Genomic DNA, 21,311 nt, shown 5'->3' on the forward strand with positions numbered 1-21,311 from the left:
TCATAATTCCACATTCTGATCTATGCCCTGAGCTCATCCACCTTTCCAACAATACTCCTTGCTTTGAAATATACGCAACTCAGGACATCTGTCCAGCCATGCCCAACCTTTAGATTTCTGACCTTGTATGTAGGCTTAACGACATCTTTCTCCACTGTCTGTTCTAGTGCTCTAGTTCCCATCCCCCTGCAACTTCAGTTTAACACCCCACCCCCACCGCAGTGCGGCATTAACAATCCTTCCTGCTAGGGTATTAGTCCCCCCCTAGTTCAGGTGCAAACCATGCCTTCCGTACAGGGCCCACCTTCCCTGGAAGAGCCCAATGATATCAAAATCTGAAGCCCTCCTTCTGCACCAAGGCCTTAACTGGGTGTTAAACTGTATGATATTCATATTTCTGGCTTCACCTGCATGTGCAATGAGTAGCAATCCTCGAGGTTCTGTCCTTTAGCACCTAACTCCCTGAACTCACTTTGAGGAACTCGTCACCCCTCCTACCCATGTCATTGGTACCAACATGGACCACGACCTCTGGCTTAACTTAAAAGCTTTTAACTTAATGCAGTGGACTTGATCCGAGATGTTCCCGACCCTAGCAACCAAAAGGCACCAAACCATCCAGGAATCTTGTTCCTGTGCACAGAACCTCCTTTCTGTTCCCCTAACCAACAAATTCGCTACCGCGACAATTAACCTCTTCTACCCCCACCCTTCCCTTCTGAGCCACAGAGCCAGACTTGGTTTCTGCCACTGTGCACCTCAGACTGTTAAAGTGAGGTCATTCTTCTCAGCTGGTTTGTCATCTGGCGATTCAACAGACCCTGCAAATTATAAAGAGGTGATTTTGGTGGCCGTCTATTTCCCAGAATGTCCATGACTTCATCTCTGCCTGTCCCACTTGTGCCCAGAACAAGACATCTTTTCAGCGTTTTGCTGGTCTGTTCTGCCTGCGGTGTTGTGTGCCTGTGCTGCACTGCCCCTAGTCCAACCTCTTGGTGGATTTCATCACTGGTCTGCCTCCACCTGATAGATATGCTACCATTCTTGTCGTTGTGGACTGGATCTCCAAAGCTGCCTACTTCATTGTACTCCCTAAGCTCGTGAAACTGCTACCCTTATGCCTCAGCACGTGTTCCGGCTACAGGGCTTCCTTCATAAAATATCGTCTGATTGAGGACCACAGCTCACTTCCTGTTTTTGGAAGGGTTTCTGTTTTCCTTTGGGAGCCACAGCCAACCTCTCATCAGATTTCCACCCCAAATCTAATGGCTGGACTGAGAGAATAGATTCAAACCTGTGCTGCCTTGTCTCTTCCAACTCCAGAACCTGGTTTGGGCAGAGATTGCCCATAATAACCTCCATTTGTCCTGCACTGGCATTTTCTCCTTTGAATGCCAAAAATGATTCCAGCAACCATTCCTCCCTGACCAAAAGATGGACATGGGAGTTCCCGCTGCTGAACAGTTGGTCCAATACTACAAGCACACATAGAGTTGGGCCAGGGCTTCTCTGCTGCATACTCAGAAACAACATGCTCGGCGGGCTGATCAGCTTAGCCGACAGCTGAGGCCTCTCAATCAAGGCAAGAAAGTTTGGCTGGCATCTAGAGATCTTCCTTTGAAAGTTGAGAGCTCCAAGATGGCCCTATGCTATGTGGTACCATTTGTAGTGGAAAAGATTACCAACAGAGCCTCCTGTAGACAGTGCCTACCATCATTGAAGATTGACCCAGTGTTCTGTGTTTCCCAGCTCAAGCCAGTGACTTCCTTCCCCCTTGCTCCAGTCAACACTCCCCCTCTCTTCCTCCCCGCTTGTGGATAGATCCCTGGCATTTCACCGGACGCGGCGCAGGATTTGGTGTCTTGTGGACTGGGAGGGGTATGGCCCAGAGGTACGTTCTTCGGTTCTGGCTCCTGACATCCTGGGATGACTTCCAGCAGACACAGTTCTCTGGTGCATCTAGGGAGGGGACCTGTGACAACCACTAATTCTGGGCTCCCTTGCAGTTGGGTCGTTGAAAGGGGTCGGCAATTGAGCTTGCAAGTATGCAAGTTCCAAACAATTAGGGTTTCTTTGTGGTGGTATTTAACTTTCTTCCCTTCATTTCAGTCTTGCTGAGTCTTGACTAAAGTACTGATTACCTTAGTCCTCGTTCTGGGAAAGAGGACTACAGTTCAGATTGACACTGTAAAGGAGCAGAATTTATCTAGTCCTAAGTTACTGCTTCTAGGTCGCAGTGTTGGCATTAGCTTTCAGTTTGAGAGCTGCCCTGTTGGCCTAATGTTTATTATTTTTCTTTCTGTTCTGCAGGTTCTTATTAAACTTAAGTGAACTGTTTAACCCGCCTCAGTGTCCCTCCCTCTGCACTTGGGCTATCACCACACATCTGTATCAGGTGTACTGACGTTTGAACTCTGTCTGGGTTTAATCTAATCAGTCTGAGTTCTTGCCAAGAACAAGTTATCTTAATATATTGCTGTACTATAAAGTTAAGGAATATCTCTCTTGCATTGTCTAAGCAATCTCTCATATGGGGAGAAATTTCCTGCAGTCTCCCCTGTCTCTCCCTCTCCTGATTTTATATGCCTTAATCATATCCCCTAGTGTGGGCACGTGGCCAAGTGGTTAAGGCATTGGACTAGCGACCTGAAGGTTGTGAGTTCGAGCCCCAGCCGAGGGAACGTGTTGTGTCCCTGAGCAAGGCACTTAATCTCACATTGCTCTGCGACGACACTGGTGCCAAGCTGTATGGATCCTAATGCCCTTCCCTTGGACAACATTGGTGTCGTGGAGAGGGGAGACTTGCAGCATGGGCAACTGCTGGTCTTCCATACAACCTTGCCCAGGCCCGTGCCCTGGAAATGAAGACTTCCCAGGCGCAGATGCATGATCTTGCATATCCCCTAGATCCCCAGGTGAAATGGCAGAGGAGTTCAGAGAAAAAAAAACTCCAGGCTAGGTTTTGATAGGAGCCACATCCACCATGAGTGGAGAAATTAAAGTTAGAGTTGATCAAGAGGCCAGAATTAGAAGAGCACTGAGATCTTGAGAGGTTTGGGCATAGAAAATTGAAAAGATTGTAAGATGTATAAGACTCTGGAGAGATTTGAGAACATGGAATAGAATTTAAAACTTAATATGTTGCTAAAGGTGAAGCCAATGTCATTCAGCAAGAACAGGGATGACGGTGAAAGAGACTAGGTATGGATTAAGATTTGGGTAGTAGAATTTCAAGAGTAGAAAAGGGGAGCCCAGCTAGGAAAACCTTGAAATAATCAAGCCTACGATTACTAAAGGCATGCACCATCAGGCTTTCGACAGCAGGTAAGATTAAAGTGGTGCAAGGTCGTGTTACATGAGAATGATTTTACAAAAAAAACCACGTTCCAATACAATTGATAGTTTTAGTGATGAAACTCATTATGGGTCTGGCATAATACCAAGATTACAAATAGTCTGGTTTCACTTTAGACCATTACCTAGGAGAGGGTGTGATCCATAGCCAAAAAAAACATGTTTGGACTGGGTTGAGCTGGGAGCCAAATAACAATGTCAGGAGCTCAGAAACCAGTACTTGACTATTGAATCACTGCAGACTATTTGCAATTGTTGATTTAGTTTTCACTTTAGGCTTGTGAATGTTTCCAAGCATGAAAAACAAAATAGAATGCAAAATACATACACCTGCAGTAACTTTTCTTCAAATTAAGCAATGTGATATGTGACTTCTTAACCATTTGGTTTATTTTTGAACAGAGGTTCTCTCAGGTGCCCGTATCCTGTTGACCAGAGCCAGTAAAGGAATTGGTGAGCAGATGGCATATCACCACGCCAGGTTTGGCGGCGAACTGCACGAAATAAAACTCTGCTGAAACAAGTAAGGAACTTGATGACAGATGGCTAATCATGCAGCACCTTTCTTCACCTCAGCCCGCATCAAAGCATTTTACCATCAATGAAATATTTCGAAGTATTATATGGTGGGGCAACACTCACAGCACGCTGGAGAAACCCAGCAGGTCAGGCAGCATCCATGGAAACGATCAGTCAACGTTTCAGGCCGGGTACCCTTCATCAGGACTGAAGAGGGAAGGGGCAGAGGCTCTATAAAGAAGGTGGGGGGAGGGTGGGAAGGAGAAGGCTGGTAGGTTCCAGGTGAAAAACCAGTAAGGGGAAAGATAAAGGGGTTGGGGAGGGGAAGCAGGGAGGGGATAGGCAGGAAAGGTGAAGAAGGAATAGGGGAAAACACAATGGGTAGTAGAAGGAGGCGGGACCATGAGGGAAGTGATAGGCAGCTGGGGGAGGGGGCAGAGTGAAACTGGGATAGGGGAAGAGAGGGGGAGAGAATTACCGGAAGTTGGAGAACTCAATGTTCATACCAAGGGGCTGGAGACTACCCAGACGGTATATGAGGTGTTGCTCCTCCAACCTGAGTTTAGCCTCATCATGGCAGTAGAGGAGGCCATGTATGGACATATCCGAATGGGAATGTGAAGCAGAGTTGAAGTGGGTGGCAACCGGGAGATCCTGTCTGTTGTGGCGGACGGAGCGGAGGTGCTCGACGAAGCAGTCCCCCAATCTGCGTCGGGTCTCACCGATGTAGAGGAGGCCGCACCGGGAGCACCGGATGCAATAGATGACCCCAACAGACTCACAAGTGAAGTGTTGCCTCACCTGGAAGGACTGTTTGGGGCCCTGAATGGTGGCAAGAGAGGATGTGTAGGGACAGGTGTAGCACTTGCGCTTACAGAGATAAGTGCCAGGTGGGAGATCCGTGGGGAAGGACGTGTGGATCATGGAGTCGCGGAGGGACCGATCCCTGAGGAAAGCGGAGAGGGGTGGAGAGGGAAAAATGTGCTTAGTGGTGGAGTCCTGTTGAAGGTGGCAGAAGTTGTGGAGGATATGTGCTAGATCTGGAGGCTGGTGGGGCGGTAGGTGAGGACAAGGGGAACTCAGTCCCTGTTGTGGTGGCGGGAGGATGGGGTGAGGGCCGAAGTGCGGGAAATGGAGGAGATGCGGGTGAGGGCATCATTGATGACGGCAGAAGGGAAACCATGATCCTTAAAGAAAAAGGACATTTGAGATGTCCTGGAATGGAAAGCCTCATCCTGGGAACAGATGTGGCGGAGACAGAGGAACTGGGAATAGGGAATGGCATTTTTGCATGTGGCAGGGTGTGAAGAGGTATAGTTGAGGTAGTTATGAGAGTCAGTGGGCTTGTAGAAGATGTCAGTGGACAGTCTGGCTCCAGAGATGGAGACCGAGAGATCGAGAAAGGGGAGAGAAGTGTCCGAGATAGACCAAGGGAATTTGAGGGCTGGGTGGAAGTTTGAAGTGAAGTCGATGAAATTGATGAGCTCAGCATGGGTGCAGGAAGCAGCCCCAATGTAGATGTCAATATAGCAAAGGAAAAGTTGGCGAGCAGTACCAGTATAGGTTTGGAGCATAGACTGTTCCACATAACCAACGAAGAGGCAGGCATAGCTGGGGCCCATGTGAGTGCCCACAGCTACACTCTTGGTCTGAAGAATGTGGGAAGAGACAAAAGGGAAGTTATTAAGTGCGAGTACCAGTTCTGCCAACCAGAGGAGGGTAGTGGTGGTGGAGAACTGGTGAGGTGTATTGTCCAGAAAGTAGTGGAGGGCTTTGAGGGCTTCTTGATGGGGAATGGAGGTGTATAAGGATTGGACATACATAGTGAAAATGAAGCGGTCAGGACCGGGGAACTGGAAGTTATTGAAGAGGTGGAGGGCATGGGATGTATCCCAGATGTATCCCACCGGGAGGGACTGAACTATGGGTGACAAAATGGAGTCCAGGTAGGCAGATACAAGTTCGGTGGGGCATCATAATTTGCTGCCTGGCAAGGTCACACAGTGACCCTGGTCTTCCTTCGAGTGCAAGAATTCTTTTCCCCCAGAATTATACACTCAGTGGCAACTTTATTAGGCTCATTAATGCAAATATCTTATCAGCCAGTATGTGGCAGCAACTCAATGCATAACAGCATGCAGACATGCCCAAGAGGTTCAGGTGTTGTTCAGACCACACATCAAAATGGGGACAAAATGATCTAAGTGACTTTGACCATGTTGGTGTCAGTCAGGATGGTTTGAGTATCTCAGAAACTGCTGATCTCCTGGGATTTTAATACACACCAGTCTATGGAGTTTACAGAGAATGTAGCAAAACACAAAAAAAGAACACCTATTGAGTGGTAGTTCTACGGGCAAAAATGCCTTGTTAATGAGGGAGGTTAGAGGAGAATGACTAGACTGGTTCAAGCTGTCAGGAAGGTGACAGTAATTCAAATAACCATGAATTAAAACAGTGATATGCAGAAGTGCATCTCTGAACACACAACACATTGAACCTTGAAGTGGCTCGCTACAGGAACAGAAGACCACGAACATACACTCAGAGGCACTTTGCTAATATAAGTGATCACTGAGTGTACTTTATAATATAAGGTAATGTAATCAAGGTCATGTCATTAGGATGGCAATGTGGTACAGCTGGTCGATTGTCATCTGGTGTGTCAATGAAACATTCTGCCAAATGACTTTGGCAGTCTATATAAGGAACTATGCTGTAGGATTTACCATCTGCTTTTTCTGTAGGGCCTTCTGGATATCTGTGCAGACTGCCATCTGATTGATATGCTCAAAGCTGCTTTTCTGTTGAAACTTCTCTCTAAGGGACTGGTGCTATGGTGTGTTCTGTGACTATGAGGTCAGTCCATCCTTCAGAACATCAGGGTCAAGTATAATCTTAGCACGCAGTGACACCAGAAACGCGTGTGTGTGTGTGTGTGTGTGTGTGTGTGTGTGCGCGCGCGCGCGCGCGCGTGCGTGTGTGTGTGCGCGTGTGTGTGTGTGTGTGTGTGTGTGTGTGTGTGTGTGCGCGCGCGTGTGTGCGTGCATGTGTGTACTCAAACTGCCAGATGCACACACAAAGGTAGCCATGGCTACGTGGCTACGTGGGATATGCTTTCCGCAACGTTTTCCCTTCAGACCTTTCCATCATGTCTCTATGGACATGATGTATTTTGGATTTTTATGCAAAGTAGCTTGAGCCACAAGAGATTCTGCAGATGCCGAAAGTCTTGAGCAATACACACAAAATGCTGGTGGAACTCAACAGGTCCGGCAAAATCTATGAAGGGAAATAGATATTCAATATTTTGGGTGAGAAATTCCATCAGGACTTATCAAAGTGAAGCATCTCAGCTATAACCCAAGGGCCATGATTCCATATCATTATTGCAGGTATCTGGATTTGTAGTTAGGTAACAAATTCTCTAGTCTGGTCACATTGCATCCTTCCAGACTTAACAGAGAAACAAAGTTATTCTAAGTTTGTTTTTATCAGAACTATCCATTCTAATATTGGCTTAGTTTTTCTTTCTCTATTATCATGGCCTGGCCAACTTAGCTGTTCCAACACATCTCCATTTTCCAGCTTTTACATTCCTTTGTGTCGATTCTCTCTCTCACTGCATTTCTGCGGATTACAATTTCATGGCTATGGATCAAGAGATGTGACCCACGGACCAGTGCTGCTGAGACACAAGCCAGGGCCTGATCAACCCCAGCTGGGTCGCCTGGGTGAGTGTATCTGATGTTGAAAGACCAGAAACACCCGATGACCGCAGGTTACATCACTGGTGATATGTCCCAGCACATCCTAGGATGTATCTCTGCATCATTGTTCATGTTCTTTCTCTTTCTGTCTGCCTTCAATCCCTGACCTCGCCGTGTAGCAAATATCCATCCCATGCTCACCCTCTTTGGTATTTAAAACTAACTTCTATTCTCCCCTCCCCAGTTCCGACACTTGATCAGAACCATGAACACAGATTCTGTTTCCACAGATACTGCCTGATCTGTTGAGCATTTCTAGTAGTTTCTGTTTTTTACTTCAGACTTCCAGCATTTTGATTTTCAACAAATCCATTGTATTCCTTACAAAAAATACAGCTTCAAAATCAGATCAGTTAGAACCTGGTTTAGGTGGAACTATTAAAGCATTTTTTTTCCTGGTTAGATCGCACTAGTAATATCTCTGAATGAAATTGTGCTCAGTGGCCACTTCATTATGTACCTCTTGACCACTGAGTGTATGACTATGGTTTTCTGCTTCTGCCATCCACTTCAAGGTTTGATATGTTGTGCATTCAGAATGCTCCTCTGCACACCATTGTTGTAACATGTGGTTATTTGAGTTACTGTCGCCTTACTGTCAGGTTGAACCAGTCTGGCCTCTATCCTCTCACCATTCATTAACAGAGTAGTTTTCACCCACAGAACTGCCGCCCAATGGATGTTTTGTCTGTTTTCCTCACCATTCTCCATACTGCTGTACTGAATGAAAATCCCAGGAGATCAGCAGTTTCTGAGATACTCAAACCACCCTGTCTGGCACCAACAATCATTTTACTGTAAAAGTCACTGGGATCATATTTCTTCCCCATTCTGATGTTTGGTTTGAACCTCCTGACCGTCTCTGCATGCTTTTATGCATTGAGTTGCTGTCACATGATTGGCTGATTTGTGTGCTGCTCATTATAATGCAAATTGGAGTTTTGGATACAGCTTACAACCTTTGTTAAATAGTCACATATTGTGTTGAGTTCACCAGTGAGATGTCAATGAAGGGGTTGCCACTCTGACACTAGTATCCTATGCACAGTATTTGCCAGGTTTGGTTTTCAATGCTTAGGATGTTTGAAGCTACATCACTGAAACTTCACCTGCAATGTGCTTTGGAGCCACATGTTGCAATCTCACCCACATCCACCACCCCCTTGATCACACTGCACTTTCCAGTGGTCTGGGAAACACCTACCATATTGTGCAAAGGTCTTAGGCACCCTAGATTTCAGAGTATGACCTCCACAGAGCCTTGATCTCAACATTATCGAGGCTGTCTGAATCTACCTGCAAAGAGAGAAGCATACAAGACAGCCATCGACTGCAGAATAACTGTGCCAAGGTCTCCAAGATGCTTGGAACAACCTACCAGCTAATTTTCTTATAAAACTGCACGAGAGTGTACCTGAGAGAATTGATGCTGTTTTAAAGGCAAAGGGGGGTCACACCAAAAATTGATTTTTTTTACTGTTTACTGTCCACTTAGTAAATTTTTTGATATTTAGAAAATGTTCATTATTTTTGAAAGCATCTTCGCTTTACAGAATTTTTTTTTACACGTGCCTAAGACCTTTGAACAGTAGTGTACTTGCCCTAGATTTGATCAGAGCCAATGGTCATGTAAACAGAAGATGGTGATGTCTCTTCTCCTCAATGTTTTTCCCTCACCACTGTGTTGTTCCTTTCTATAGGTGGTCTGTGGTTGCCATGGCGGGAGCTCCACTGACGTCTGACCCCTTCTCCAGTAATCAGCTTGGGAAGAACACAGTTTTAAACTCAGCTCTAGTCAGGAGCTACACAGCACATGATTCTCCATATTTACTGTCACAGCATCGATATTATTTCACCAATTTTCACTGCATTTTGATTAAGCACATCACATGTTTAACAAACCAAAAACAGAAAGAAATCCAATTTCTAAGCACTCATTCTTATGCCCAGAAAATTGAAACAAGTCACAAATAGTAAAGAATCAAAATCATTATTTTTCATTTCCTTTGCTAAAGTTTCTAATCCTTAGGAAAGTGCCTGAAGCTAATAGCGCCCTGTTACGTCACTGGGTCGTTGTGCAAGTGCCAAACTAGATTAGCTGCAGCTTGCACAAGGCACAGGCAGTGAGAGAGCAGCATTGAATTGTTGCATTAAAACTATGACTGCCAGTGTCAGAATCAGATTAAGATTCAGATACATTTAACACATATATATGGAAACATACACTGAAATGTGTCTTTTGCCTTAACAACCAACACACCCAAGGATGTGCTGGGGCAGCCCACATTGTTGTCAGATTCAGGCACCAACAGGAAGATTTCTGTCAGTGCACGGGATCTCTGAATGATTGGGATAAAGCAGGAGGCCATTTGATCCATCAAGTCTGTGCTAACTCTATCTGGTACTCCAATTAGCTCCACCACTTTCTCCACTTAGCTCTGCAAATTCTTTCCTTTCATATACTTGTACAGCCCCCTTTATGTTTCAAAGTTGAACCTGCCTCCATTAGCACCCAAGGGGGTGTGTACCAGATCCTAACCGTCTGTTGTGTAAAATCTCTTCCCGTGTTTTGTTTGGTCCTTTTGCCAGTCACCTTCATTATGTTCCCTAGATCTTGACACTTTCATCCATAGGAATAGATTTGTTCTATCTCCTCTGTTAAGAGTTTTCTTGGTTTTCACAAGCCTCTTATAACCATCCTTTCCAAGAGGAATGATCCCAGCTTTTTCTGGTTTGTCCAGATAAATAAAATCCCTTGTCCCTGGAATTATTTTAATTAATCTTTTTTAGTCTCCTAATGATACTCCTTTCTTCCCTAAAATGTGATATCTGGATCCAGCACTTTGTAAAGGTTGTTCATGATTTCTTTGTTTTCCATGCCTCTAACAAGGCTGTCATTCTGTACATTGTTATCACTTCCCTGGATTGCTGGAAAAGTTCCTTCTCCTGACAATAATGCTTTACTTTCTCCTGGACAATTTGGATAAAAGGAATGAGTAAATATGGGAGAAATATGGGCCACTGACCTTCAGTGGGCCCCAATATCTGAGTCAACAAAGTCTGTTGGTGCATTGCAATGCATCGTGACGATTTGCTGAGATTGGTGGAGGGTGGAAATGAGCAAGGACTGCCACTGGAAAGCTGAGCCCAGTGGTAACAAAGGCATAAGCGAGGGCCTTCAGTAACAGATGACCTGAGGAAAGAGTGGAGTTGCTAATGTTACCATGACTTCCTCATGAGCTAAGATTTCGGTTCATGGCTACAATTGATAGCTGCCATCCGATAACATCTAACAAGGAGCGTGCTTCATCTAAGGACTGATCCAGCACCAATTCTGATGTTGGGTGGGTTGGTGGTGAAAGTGCAATGAAGAAACCTGATCAGGAATAGGAGTAGGGGCTGGTGGCTTCACTAAACTGCTGCCAACACAGGCTCTGCCAGGCAGGACTAAAAGGAGAAGGAGAAAAAGATGCATTATTAATTGGCTGATATCAAAGAATAAAAATATTGTTCTTTGCATTTAAATTATGAAAACTGATTAGGTGACAAGAATAATTTTATTCTTGATTTGCAATAATTTTTAACATTACATATTTTAAAAATACAATAATTAACCCTTCCTCCTGTTAGTCAGGAGCACTTGTTCTTTTGATTGAGATTTCTATATTTGCATCAGATTTAACTTCCCATTATCCCCTGTCTGATATTGGAAGTCTGGCTGAATAGTCTCCCTCACAGTGAAGGAGCAGCCACTGAGGGTGGGGGCAGAGTGGAAGATGCTCCCACCAGATTAGTTCCACTCCAGTGATAGAAACTACGGTTTCTGTAGGGATACCGGTCGTGGCATAGGCATGGCAATAGAAATTCTGCCCTACATAGTTTGCCTCCAACAGAAACAATATCTTACTTTGTGCTACTATTCCCAGAATCATGCACTGTAGATTTTTCTACAGCCCTCCCCAACCCACTACCTCCCAACCCAACCCTCTGCTGCAACTGCTTGCTGAACCCAGAACTCAGAAGTTTGAGGGGTGAACTCATTGAAACCTATTGAATGTTGAAAGGACAGAGTGGATGTGGAGAAGATGTTTACTATGGTAGGGGAGTCTAAGACCAGAGGACACAGCCTCAGAATAGAGGGACTTCCATTTAGAAAAGAAATGAAGAGGAATTTCTTTATCCAGAGAGTGGGGAATTTGTGGAATTTGTTGCCACAGGCAGCTGTGGAAGCCAAGTTATTGGGTATATATACGTTTGTAGATTGTGAGAACACTCAGTCCTCTTTTATTGTCAGTTAGAAATGCATACATGCGTTAAGAAATGATACAATGTTCCTCCAGAGTGATATCACAGAAAACAGGACAAACCAAAGACTAACACTGACCGAACCACATAATTATAACATATAGTTACAGCAGTGCAAAACAATACCATAATTTGATAAAGAACAGACCATGGGCACGGTAAAAAAAAGTCTCAAGTCCCGATCGACTCCCGAGTCCCCGATAGCAGGTGGCAAAAGGGGTGAAACTCCCTGCCATAAACCTCTAGGCACCGACAACTGTTGATGCCTTGGAAGCAGCCGACCACAGCCGGCACCAAGTCCGTCCGTCCGAAAACTTCGAGCCTCTGATCAGCCCCTCCCATACAGCCTCCTGAGCGCCTATTTAAGGCAGAACTTGATAGATTCTTGGTTGGTCAGGGCACAGGTTGATATAGATAGACACTTTATTGATCGCAAAGGAAATTACGGTGTCACAGTAGCATTACAAGTGCACAAATATGCAAATATTAGAAGAGAAGTAAGAAAGAATAAAAAATAAATTACCTCAAACAGTCTAACAGGAAGGGGTCATCACTTCCCTGACTCATTATAGAGCCTAATGGCCGAGGGTGATAATGACCTCATACAGTGCTCTTTGAAGCAGCGCAGTTGTCTTAGTCTATTACTAAAAGTGTTCATCTGTTCAGCCAATGTAGCATGCAGAAGGTGAGAAACATTGCCCAGAATTGCCAGGATTTTCCATAGGGTCCTTTTTCTACCACAACCCCCAGTGTGTCCAGTTTGACTCCTATAACAGGGCCAACCTTTATAATCAGTTTATTGACCCTGTTGGCATCACCCATGTTGATGCCATTGCCCCAGCGCACGTCCGCATAGAAGATTGCACTGGCAATAACAGACTGGTAGAACATGTGAAGGAGAGGCCTGCATACTCCAGTGGACCTCAGTCTCCTCAGGAAGTAGAGGTGACCCCGGCCCTTCTTGTACACAACCTCTGGTGCTCCACTCAAGTCTGTATCCAGGTGCACCCACAGGTACTTTTAGGTCCTCACCACATCTGTGTCAATAGTGACAGGGAGCAGTGCAGGCTTAGTCTTCCTAAAGTCCATCACTATCTCCTTTGTCTTACAGATGTTGAGCTGCAGATGATTCAACTTGCACCATTTGCTGAAGTCCTCCACCAGGAACCTGTATTCATCCTTCCATCCTCCAAGTATTGCTGAGTCATCAGAGAATTTCAGCAAATGTCATGACTTACTGTTGTATCTCAGGTCCAAGGTATACAGGGTAAACAAGAAGGGAACCTAAACAATTTGCTGTGGGCCCCAGTGCTGCTCATAGCCATGTCTGACACACAGCTCTGAAGCCGCACAAACTGTGGTCTGCCAGTCAGTAGTCCATTATGCAGGATGCAGATGCAATGGAAATGCCAACCTGCATAGAATGCATTTTTTCCCCCTAGCAATGAGGGCTGTATGGTATTGAAGGCACTTGAGAAACCTGAAAACATGATCCTCACAATGCTGCCCTGCTTATCCAAGTGGGAGTAGGCTCTGTTCAGCAGGTAGATGACAGCATCGTCAACTCCGATGTGCTCCTAGTAGGCAAACTGCAGGGGACCGAGGGCTGATCAGCCCAGGGGTTGGAGGTGAGCCAGGACCAGCATCTCTAGGGTCTTCATGATGAGTTAGGTCATGGCCACCAGATGGTAGTCTTTCAAGACTTTCAGTTGGCCCTTTGGTACTGGGACCACACGTTATGTTTTCAACAGTCAGGGCCTTTCCATGCTGAGACTCAGACTGAAAATGCGCTGGAGAACTCCACACAGCTGTTCAGCGCACTCCTTCAGGATCTTGGGGTTCACACCATCCAGTCCCAATGCTTTGCCCATGTCTGAGTTTCCCCAGAGCCCTTCTCACCTGCTCAGTAGTGAAGGTGAATCCATGATGACTGGGGAGTTGGTGGGAGGTGGAGGTTGGGGAAATGAGAATCTGGACGATAGCCGTTGGTATGTAGAGATGTGGGTGGTAGGTACAGGACAAGGAGGGGATGTAGACAGTGGTAGGCTGTGTTGTTTATCCACGTGTCAAACTGGAGGGGGGAGGAGAGAGTAGAGGAAACATTGGTGCTGAGTGAGCTTTGGGTGCCTCAGCACCTGGACTGGTGAACAGGAGGAGCTGGGGGAATAAACAGGAGGGCATGAAGGGATATGGGGAGAAAGGAGGTTGGAGCCGAGAGGGAAAATGGATCAACCATGATGAAATGGTGGAGCAGATTTGATGGACCAAATGGCCTAATTCTGATCCTATATCTTATGGTCTGATGTGCTGAGGTCAATAACTCAACTTGAGGAATGAGTACAATTGAGGCTGAACTGGTGGTAGCCTGATTTGCTTATGTTGTAAGCTTATAGCGGAAATCTTTAACCAGTCTGAACATTTTGTTTGAAAGGTGGAGGAAAATTGTCTGCAACTAGGTGCTAAGGAAGTCTACTCATTCTCTGCTGATATGTCTGATCCAAAGAGCGCAGATCGAGTGGTGCAATTCACCCTGGAGAAGCTAGGTAAATGTTTAACTCTAATCCTCGTGAAAGTAGATTAGGAGATCATTTTTCTTTCTGCCACTCTGCAGCAGATTACAGTAAACAGAAAGGAAACAAATTTCAATGCTAACTTTCAAAAGGAAAAATAAAACCAATGACAGTGTTTTATGACCTTAAACCTATTACTCCAAAAGACTGAGCTTTGGTAAAATACTGAAAGGCTTTTATTCGCTGTACAATACGACCTCCACAGTGAGTGTCTGCCCCCGGACTGAGGGGGAGGGGCAAGACGAACACCTTTATACAGGACTCTGTGGGAGGAGCCACAGGGACAGTCAGCAGAGGGGTGTGTCCAGACAGGTAACCGAGTTACAACATATATACATGGTTTACCACACCCTGGTTGTAGTTTCTCCCATCCTGGGGTCATCCATTCATGACTTTATAGACCGCAATAAAGTCGCTGCTCAGCCTCCTCCATTTCAGGGAAAACAATTCTGGTTCTTCCAGTCTCTCCTAATAACTCAAGACTTCGAGTCCCAGACATCCTCATGAATCTTTCTGCACCCTCACTACCTTAATTATTTGCTTCCTCTAGAGTTCTTCCAAAGAACTGCCTTGGGCACAATGGAAAGAATGTATCAACATTTTAGGAACAGCTTTTTCCACTTCTTTTCAATTTTCAATTTTAATTTCCAATTTTAATTTTCAATTTTCAATTTTAATTTCCAATTTTAATTTTCAATTTTCAATTTTAATTTTCAATTTTAATTTCCAATTTTAATTTTCAATTTTCAATTTTAATTTCCAATTTTAATTTTCAATTTTCAATTTTAATTTTCAATTTTAATTGAGTATTATAGTTTTATATATACTGTATATTTTCAGTATTTTACAGTTTTTATGTATTGCATGGTACTGATGCTGCAAAGCACATTTCACAACATATGGTACATCAGTGATATTAATCCTGATTCTGATTTGATTTTAATAATGTGACTGAAGTGGTAATGGAGCCGTATTTGATGGTAATGTCTAAAATGGAGCTGGATAAGTATGTGAAATGAATGGGGAGTGAGACTAGCTTTTATAGAGCCATTTTGGACTTGATGGGCTTAAAGGCTTCTTTCTGTGCAGTAACCATTCCGAGATCTTGTGAAGCCATGACATTCTCTATCTCTCTGGTCCAGGAATTGGACAATGGGGCTAAACAAGTGTGATGGTGGTAGCGACCTATTGCGCTGTTGTCCCCGTATTTAAATCCATTGACTGAAATATGTGGGAATTGTCCTAGTGCACCGAAAGGAGTCCCTTCATGCTTTGCGTTATTGCCTTTAATTGGGACAAACGCACTTGGCACGAAACACATGGAGCATGATACATACATAAAGGCCCAAATTGCTGCAGACCATCCACCCAGATCAAACCAAAACCATTCCAGGGAATGCCAAAATGATACTGCACAATTAACACCACGACCAGAGGCAAATTTCTACACCCAGGTTGTCTAGATTCCTACTATTCTGGTTAATTATCTTTGTTTACCTTAAATATGGAAGTAGGATCTTATGTAAGGTGTGGTTTGTGACAAATGTTGATCACACCTAGTGCTGGGGGCATAATATGGATGGGGGGATAAATTAATTATCAGCCTATATTACAGTGAAAGATGTTGGATGGAGCTTTGAACTTAGCAAGGATTAGGAAGAGTGTGCAACCACATCTAGAATCCAGAAGGAAGTGGTTCACTGGGGCAATGGTCACATCCGAAGAGTTTATTCATTCCCTGTTTTCCCAGGTTCTCTGGACTATTTGGTTTTGAATCACATTGGATATGATCCTTTTGACATGTGGAATAGGAATACTGAGCAAACGAGCAGACTGATGCAACTAAGTATTTGGTACTGTTGAAAATTAAATTACTTCTGTGAGGGAACTTGCACTGAAATTTAGAAAATGAATTGAATGGAATTGACTTTATTCCTTACATCCTTCACATACGTGAGGAGTAAAAATCTTTATGTTACATCTCTGTCTAAATGTACAATATGCAATTTATAGTAAGTTGTAATAAATAGTATGCACAACAGGACAGTGAATATAGCACAGAAATACAATTGTATCAGCATGTATTAATAAGTCTGATGGCCTGGTGGAAGACACTCTCCTGGAGCCTGTTGGTCCTGGCTTTAATGCTGCGGTACCGCTTCCCAGGCAGTAGCAGTTGGAATAGTTTGTGGTTGGGGTGACTCAGGTCCCCAATGATCCTTCGGGCCCTTTTTACACACCTGTCTTTGTAAATGTCCCGGATAGTGGGAAGTTCACATCTACAGATGTGCTGTGCTGTCCGAACCATTCTCTGCAGAGTCCTGCGATTGATCCTTTGCAGAGTTGATCAGAGCAAAGGGACAGTACCTGATGAATTAACATGCTTGCCTGAATATCTAGAATTCTGGACAATTGCAGAAGACTGCACCTTGGTGAAACATGATCCAGTTCCTGACATCCACTACAGTCTTACTCCAAACTGCCCCTGAATGCTTTCTGAATGAAGGAAGAACCATGTCTATAGTACTTTTTACAGCCTCCCATCATCACAATGAAATTTCAGTACTTTGTCAGGTAAAAAATCAATTGAGTCAATGATCTTCCAACAAGCAGAGATGGATTACTGATGGTATAATCCTTTTTATTGACGGGAGGATAAATATTGGCCGAGACATCAGGGTACTGTCCTGTTCTTCAGACAGTGCCATGGGAACACTGAAGCCTTACCAACAGAGGAAAGGAAGAATAAGAGATGGAAATGTGCTGTGATATAGTGTTACTTGGATAATAAGATCTTAAACCATAGGAGCAGCTCATTCCCGAAAGGGAAATGATGGATAAATGAGGAAGAAAGAAGAAAACTAATCAGATAGGGTTAAATGAAGCAACACACACAAAATGCTGGAGGAGCTCAGCAGGTCAGGCAGCATCTACGGAAATGGGTAACAGTGGGCTGGAGAAGAAGGAATCTGATAGGAGAGGAGAGTGGGCTGGAGGGGGGAGGGAAGAAGGAGGGCACCAGGGGGAGGTGATAGGCAAGAGAAGAGGTAAGAGTCCAGAGTGGGGAATAAAAGCAGAGGGAAGTGGGGAGGGGGGAAATTACCAGACAGAGAAGATAATATTCGTGCTATCAGTTTGGAGGGTACCTAGACAGAATATGAGGTGTTACTCTTTCATCCTGAGAGAGGCCATGGACTGACATGTCAGAATGGGAATAGGGATGTAAATTAAAATGGCCATTCAGCTCATTGAGTCTGCTCTGCCATTCCATCATGGCTGACTTATTATCCCTCTCAACCCCATTCTCCTGCTTTCTCCCCGTAACATTTGATGCCGTTACTAATCAAGAACCTATCAAAGAAGGTTTTTACTTTTTTGTTTACCAGCACTGCACCGTCTTTTATACTTTATTCAGCATTCTATTTTTGTTTATTGGGTGGTGTAAGGCACTCCTTCCCTCCACTAACCTTCAAGTCACCCTTGGACAAGGTGTAGCACCTGCTTAGCCCCAGATCAGGGTCATATGAAGCCCTGGGAGCAGGCGGTGAATAGTCATATGAGCAGCTGGTGCCTATCACAAGTCCTGGTTACGTGACCACTGATGCCAGAGAGACAATCTCTGAAGTGTATTGACAATAGCAGGGGTCACCCATCTTATAAAGACACTGCCCAGAAGAAGACAATAGCAAGCATCCTTCAGTGATTCAAGTTTGGTTGGAATTACCCACTTCACACATGAGATGGCTTTCCGGAGACTGTACCTGGACCTCTTTTATCTTACTTGGTCACAAGACCTGAATACCATTGATCTGGCCCTCAGCAGATTGTGGATCTCATAGCTCGTCCATGACTTCTGGATGGGGAAATCTCTGAATAATTTTGTAGGGACACACCCATCAACGACTGTTTACTTGTAAGTCTGTGACAACTGTAGTGTATTCATTCAGATCTTCAGAGTCCATTGAGACGGCTCAGTCAGCAACTCGAAGCATTTCCGCGATCCCTCTGCCTCCCACGACCACCTCTTTGATGATCTGATCTCTGGAGCCTTGCTCTTTAGCCTCTGCCTGTATGCCAAGGACTGCCAAGTGATCAGATTTCCCGAAATGTGGTCTAGGCATGGATCAGTATGTACTCCTTATCGTAGAATTGCAGTGGTCTAGTCTCTTGGGACCCCTGGTGCTGTAGGTTGTATGCCGATGATAATTGGGCAGAGGTTCATTCAAACAAGCCTGATTGATGTCCATGACTATGATTTGAAAGGGTTTGAGATAGGCTGTTCCTTGTTTGGTGATAGCAGGATTTAATATCTCGAGTGCCTGATTAACGTCGGCTTCTGGCAGTACATAAACTGCAGTCAGAATCACGGAGGAGCACTCTCTTGGTAAGTAGAATGGTTGGCACATACTCATCAGATCTTCCAGGTTCAGGGAAGAAGAGTGCGATCAAGAACACCACATCCAAGCACCACGAAGAGTTTATCATGAAACACCAACCCCCAATTTTTGCCTTCTTCGAATCAGCAGCCCTGGCAAAATTTGGCTGAGACTTTGGGAAGAAATATCTTCAAAAACGTGCTTGTCCTAATAAAGTGAATAAGCAGGGGTGTCCAACCGGGTGTCCACAGACCCTTCAGTTAATGGTAGGGGTCCATGGCACAAAAAGGGTTAGGAACCCCTGTTCTAAAGTCTCAACCATATAACCATATAACAATTACAGCACGGAAACAGGCCATCTCGGCCTTTCTAGTCCGTGCCAAACTCTTACCCTATCCTAGTCCCACCGACCTGCACTCAGCCCATAACCCTCCATTCTTTTCCTGTCCATATATCTATCCAATTTAACTTCAAATAACAACATAGAACCTGCCTCAACCACTTCTGCTTGAAGCTCATTCCACACAGCTACCACTCTCTGAGTAAAGAAGTTCCCCCTCATGTTACCCCTAAACTTTTGTCCTCTAATTCTCCACCCATGTCCCCTTGTTTGAATCTTCCCCACTCTCAATGGAAAAAGTCTAACCACGTCAACTCTATCAATCCCCCTCATAATTTTGAACACCTCTATGAAGTCCCCCCTCAACCTTCTATGCTCCAAAGAATGAAGACCTAACTTGTTCAACCTTCCTCTGTAACTTAGGAGATGAAACCCAGGCAACATTTTAGTAAACCTCCTCTGTACTCTCTCAATTTTATTGACATCTTTCCTATAATTTGGTGACCAGAACTGTACACAATACTCCAGATTTGGCCTTACCAATGCCTTATACAAATTCAACATTACATCCCAACTCCTATACTCAATGCTCTAATTAATAAAGGTCAGCAAACCGAAAGCTTTCTTCACCACCCTCCACATGAGATTCCATCTTCAGGGAACTATGCACTATTACTATGAACTATTCCCTAAAGGTAATTTGCATTATACTGCACCTCTCACTAACCAGTACTTCACTTAAGTTGTCAGTCTGATTCAAATTTAATGAGGCATGAAGTCACCACCTTTTAACTTAAGTGAGCTCCAATGATGGCATTATCATTGTCCTTTATTTTGGGTGCATGTCTGTTTCTAAAGAGTTCTAATCCACTACAGTTACAGAGAAAGAGACAAAATGCAAGGCCACAACAAGGCAGATTGGACGATAGAGCCATAGGAAAGTACAGCACGGAAACAGGCCCTTCAGCCCATTTAGTCCATGCCTACCCATTTAAACTGCCAACTTCCATTGGCCTGCACTAGGATCATAGCCCTCCATAACATTACCATTCCATGTACCTATCCAAACTTCTTGAGCTCGTATGCCCCACTTGTGCTGGTAGCACACTCCACGCTTTCACCACTCTCTGAGTTTCTCCTCATATTCCCCTTAAACTTTTCACCTTTCACTCATAACTCATGACCTCTAATTGTAGTCCCACCCAACTTTAGTGGAAAAAGCCTGCTTGCATTTACAGCATCTGTGCGCCTCATAGTTTTTTGTACCTCTATCAAATCTCCTCTCAATCTTCTAATTTCCAAGGAATAAAGTTCTAACCTATTCAATCTTTCCTTATAACTCCAGTCCTGGCAACTTCCTTCTAAATTTCCTCTGTACTCTTTCAACCTTATTTACATCTATCTTGTAGGCAGGTGATGAAAACTGCACACAGTACTCCAAATTAGGCCTCAACAATGTCTTGTATTGTACAACTTCAACATAACATCTATGTGTTTTCTAACTTGTGTTGTTGAAGTTTTAACTTTGAGTTATTTCTCCTTAAACATTTCAGGTGAATTTCCTGAGCTATGTCCAGCTGACAGCTGCTGCACTGCCTGCATTAACCAAAACCAATGGATCGATTATTGTCGTCTCCTCCCTTTGTGGTACGATTTTGGCTGGAATTCTTTTCTCATTACTACCTGCACTGCATTTTTTCCCCTGAGAACCCCTATTCTGCCTAAAACCTTCTCACTTGCACTAAACTACAGTTCAGGACAGGAAGTTGATTGGGATCAGCAAGGTCTTGGACAGTCCAGTTCCAGGTAGGAAGTCTTGTATGAGTCCAGGACAAAGAAGTGGGCAGAAAAAAAATCATTGCGGGCACTACCCACCCAGCAAACTGCTTTTTCCAAAAGTTCCCTTCTAGAAAGTACTACCCGGCTATTAAAACAAAAACTTCATACGATCTTAAAAGTTTCTTCCCTGTCTGGCAGTAAATCTGATCAACCATTCTAGTTAAACCCTCCCCACCCGCTTCTATTACCTCCATCACTACACTCCACTGCAAATACTTTAAACCACCTTTTATAATGC

The 21,311-nt window shown here is 44.4% G+C and overlaps 1 protein-coding gene across 1 annotated transcript in view; it reads left to right on the forward strand.

The window, feature by feature from the left end:
* The window catches only part of LOC140188396 (hydroxysteroid 11-beta-dehydrogenase 1-like protein), a 34,946-nt gene that overhangs the window by 1,716 nt on the left and 11,919 nt on the right, over positions 1 to 21,311 (forward strand). The window contains 5 exon segments of the mRNA XM_072244628.1: positions 3,757 to 3,843; positions 3,846 to 3,877; positions 14,380 to 14,491; positions 16,269 to 16,355; positions 20,783 to 20,881. Coding sequence (XP_072100729.1) covers positions 3,757 to 3,843; positions 3,846 to 3,877; positions 14,380 to 14,491; positions 16,269 to 16,355; positions 20,783 to 20,881 — 417 coding nt within the window.

This window comes from Mobula birostris, chromosome 26, assembly GCF_030028105.1.
Source record: "Mobula birostris isolate sMobBir1 chromosome 26, sMobBir1.hap1, whole genome shotgun sequence".
In the NCBI taxonomy this organism is placed as follows: Eukaryota; Metazoa; Chordata; class Chondrichthyes; order Myliobatiformes; family Myliobatidae; genus Mobula; species Mobula birostris.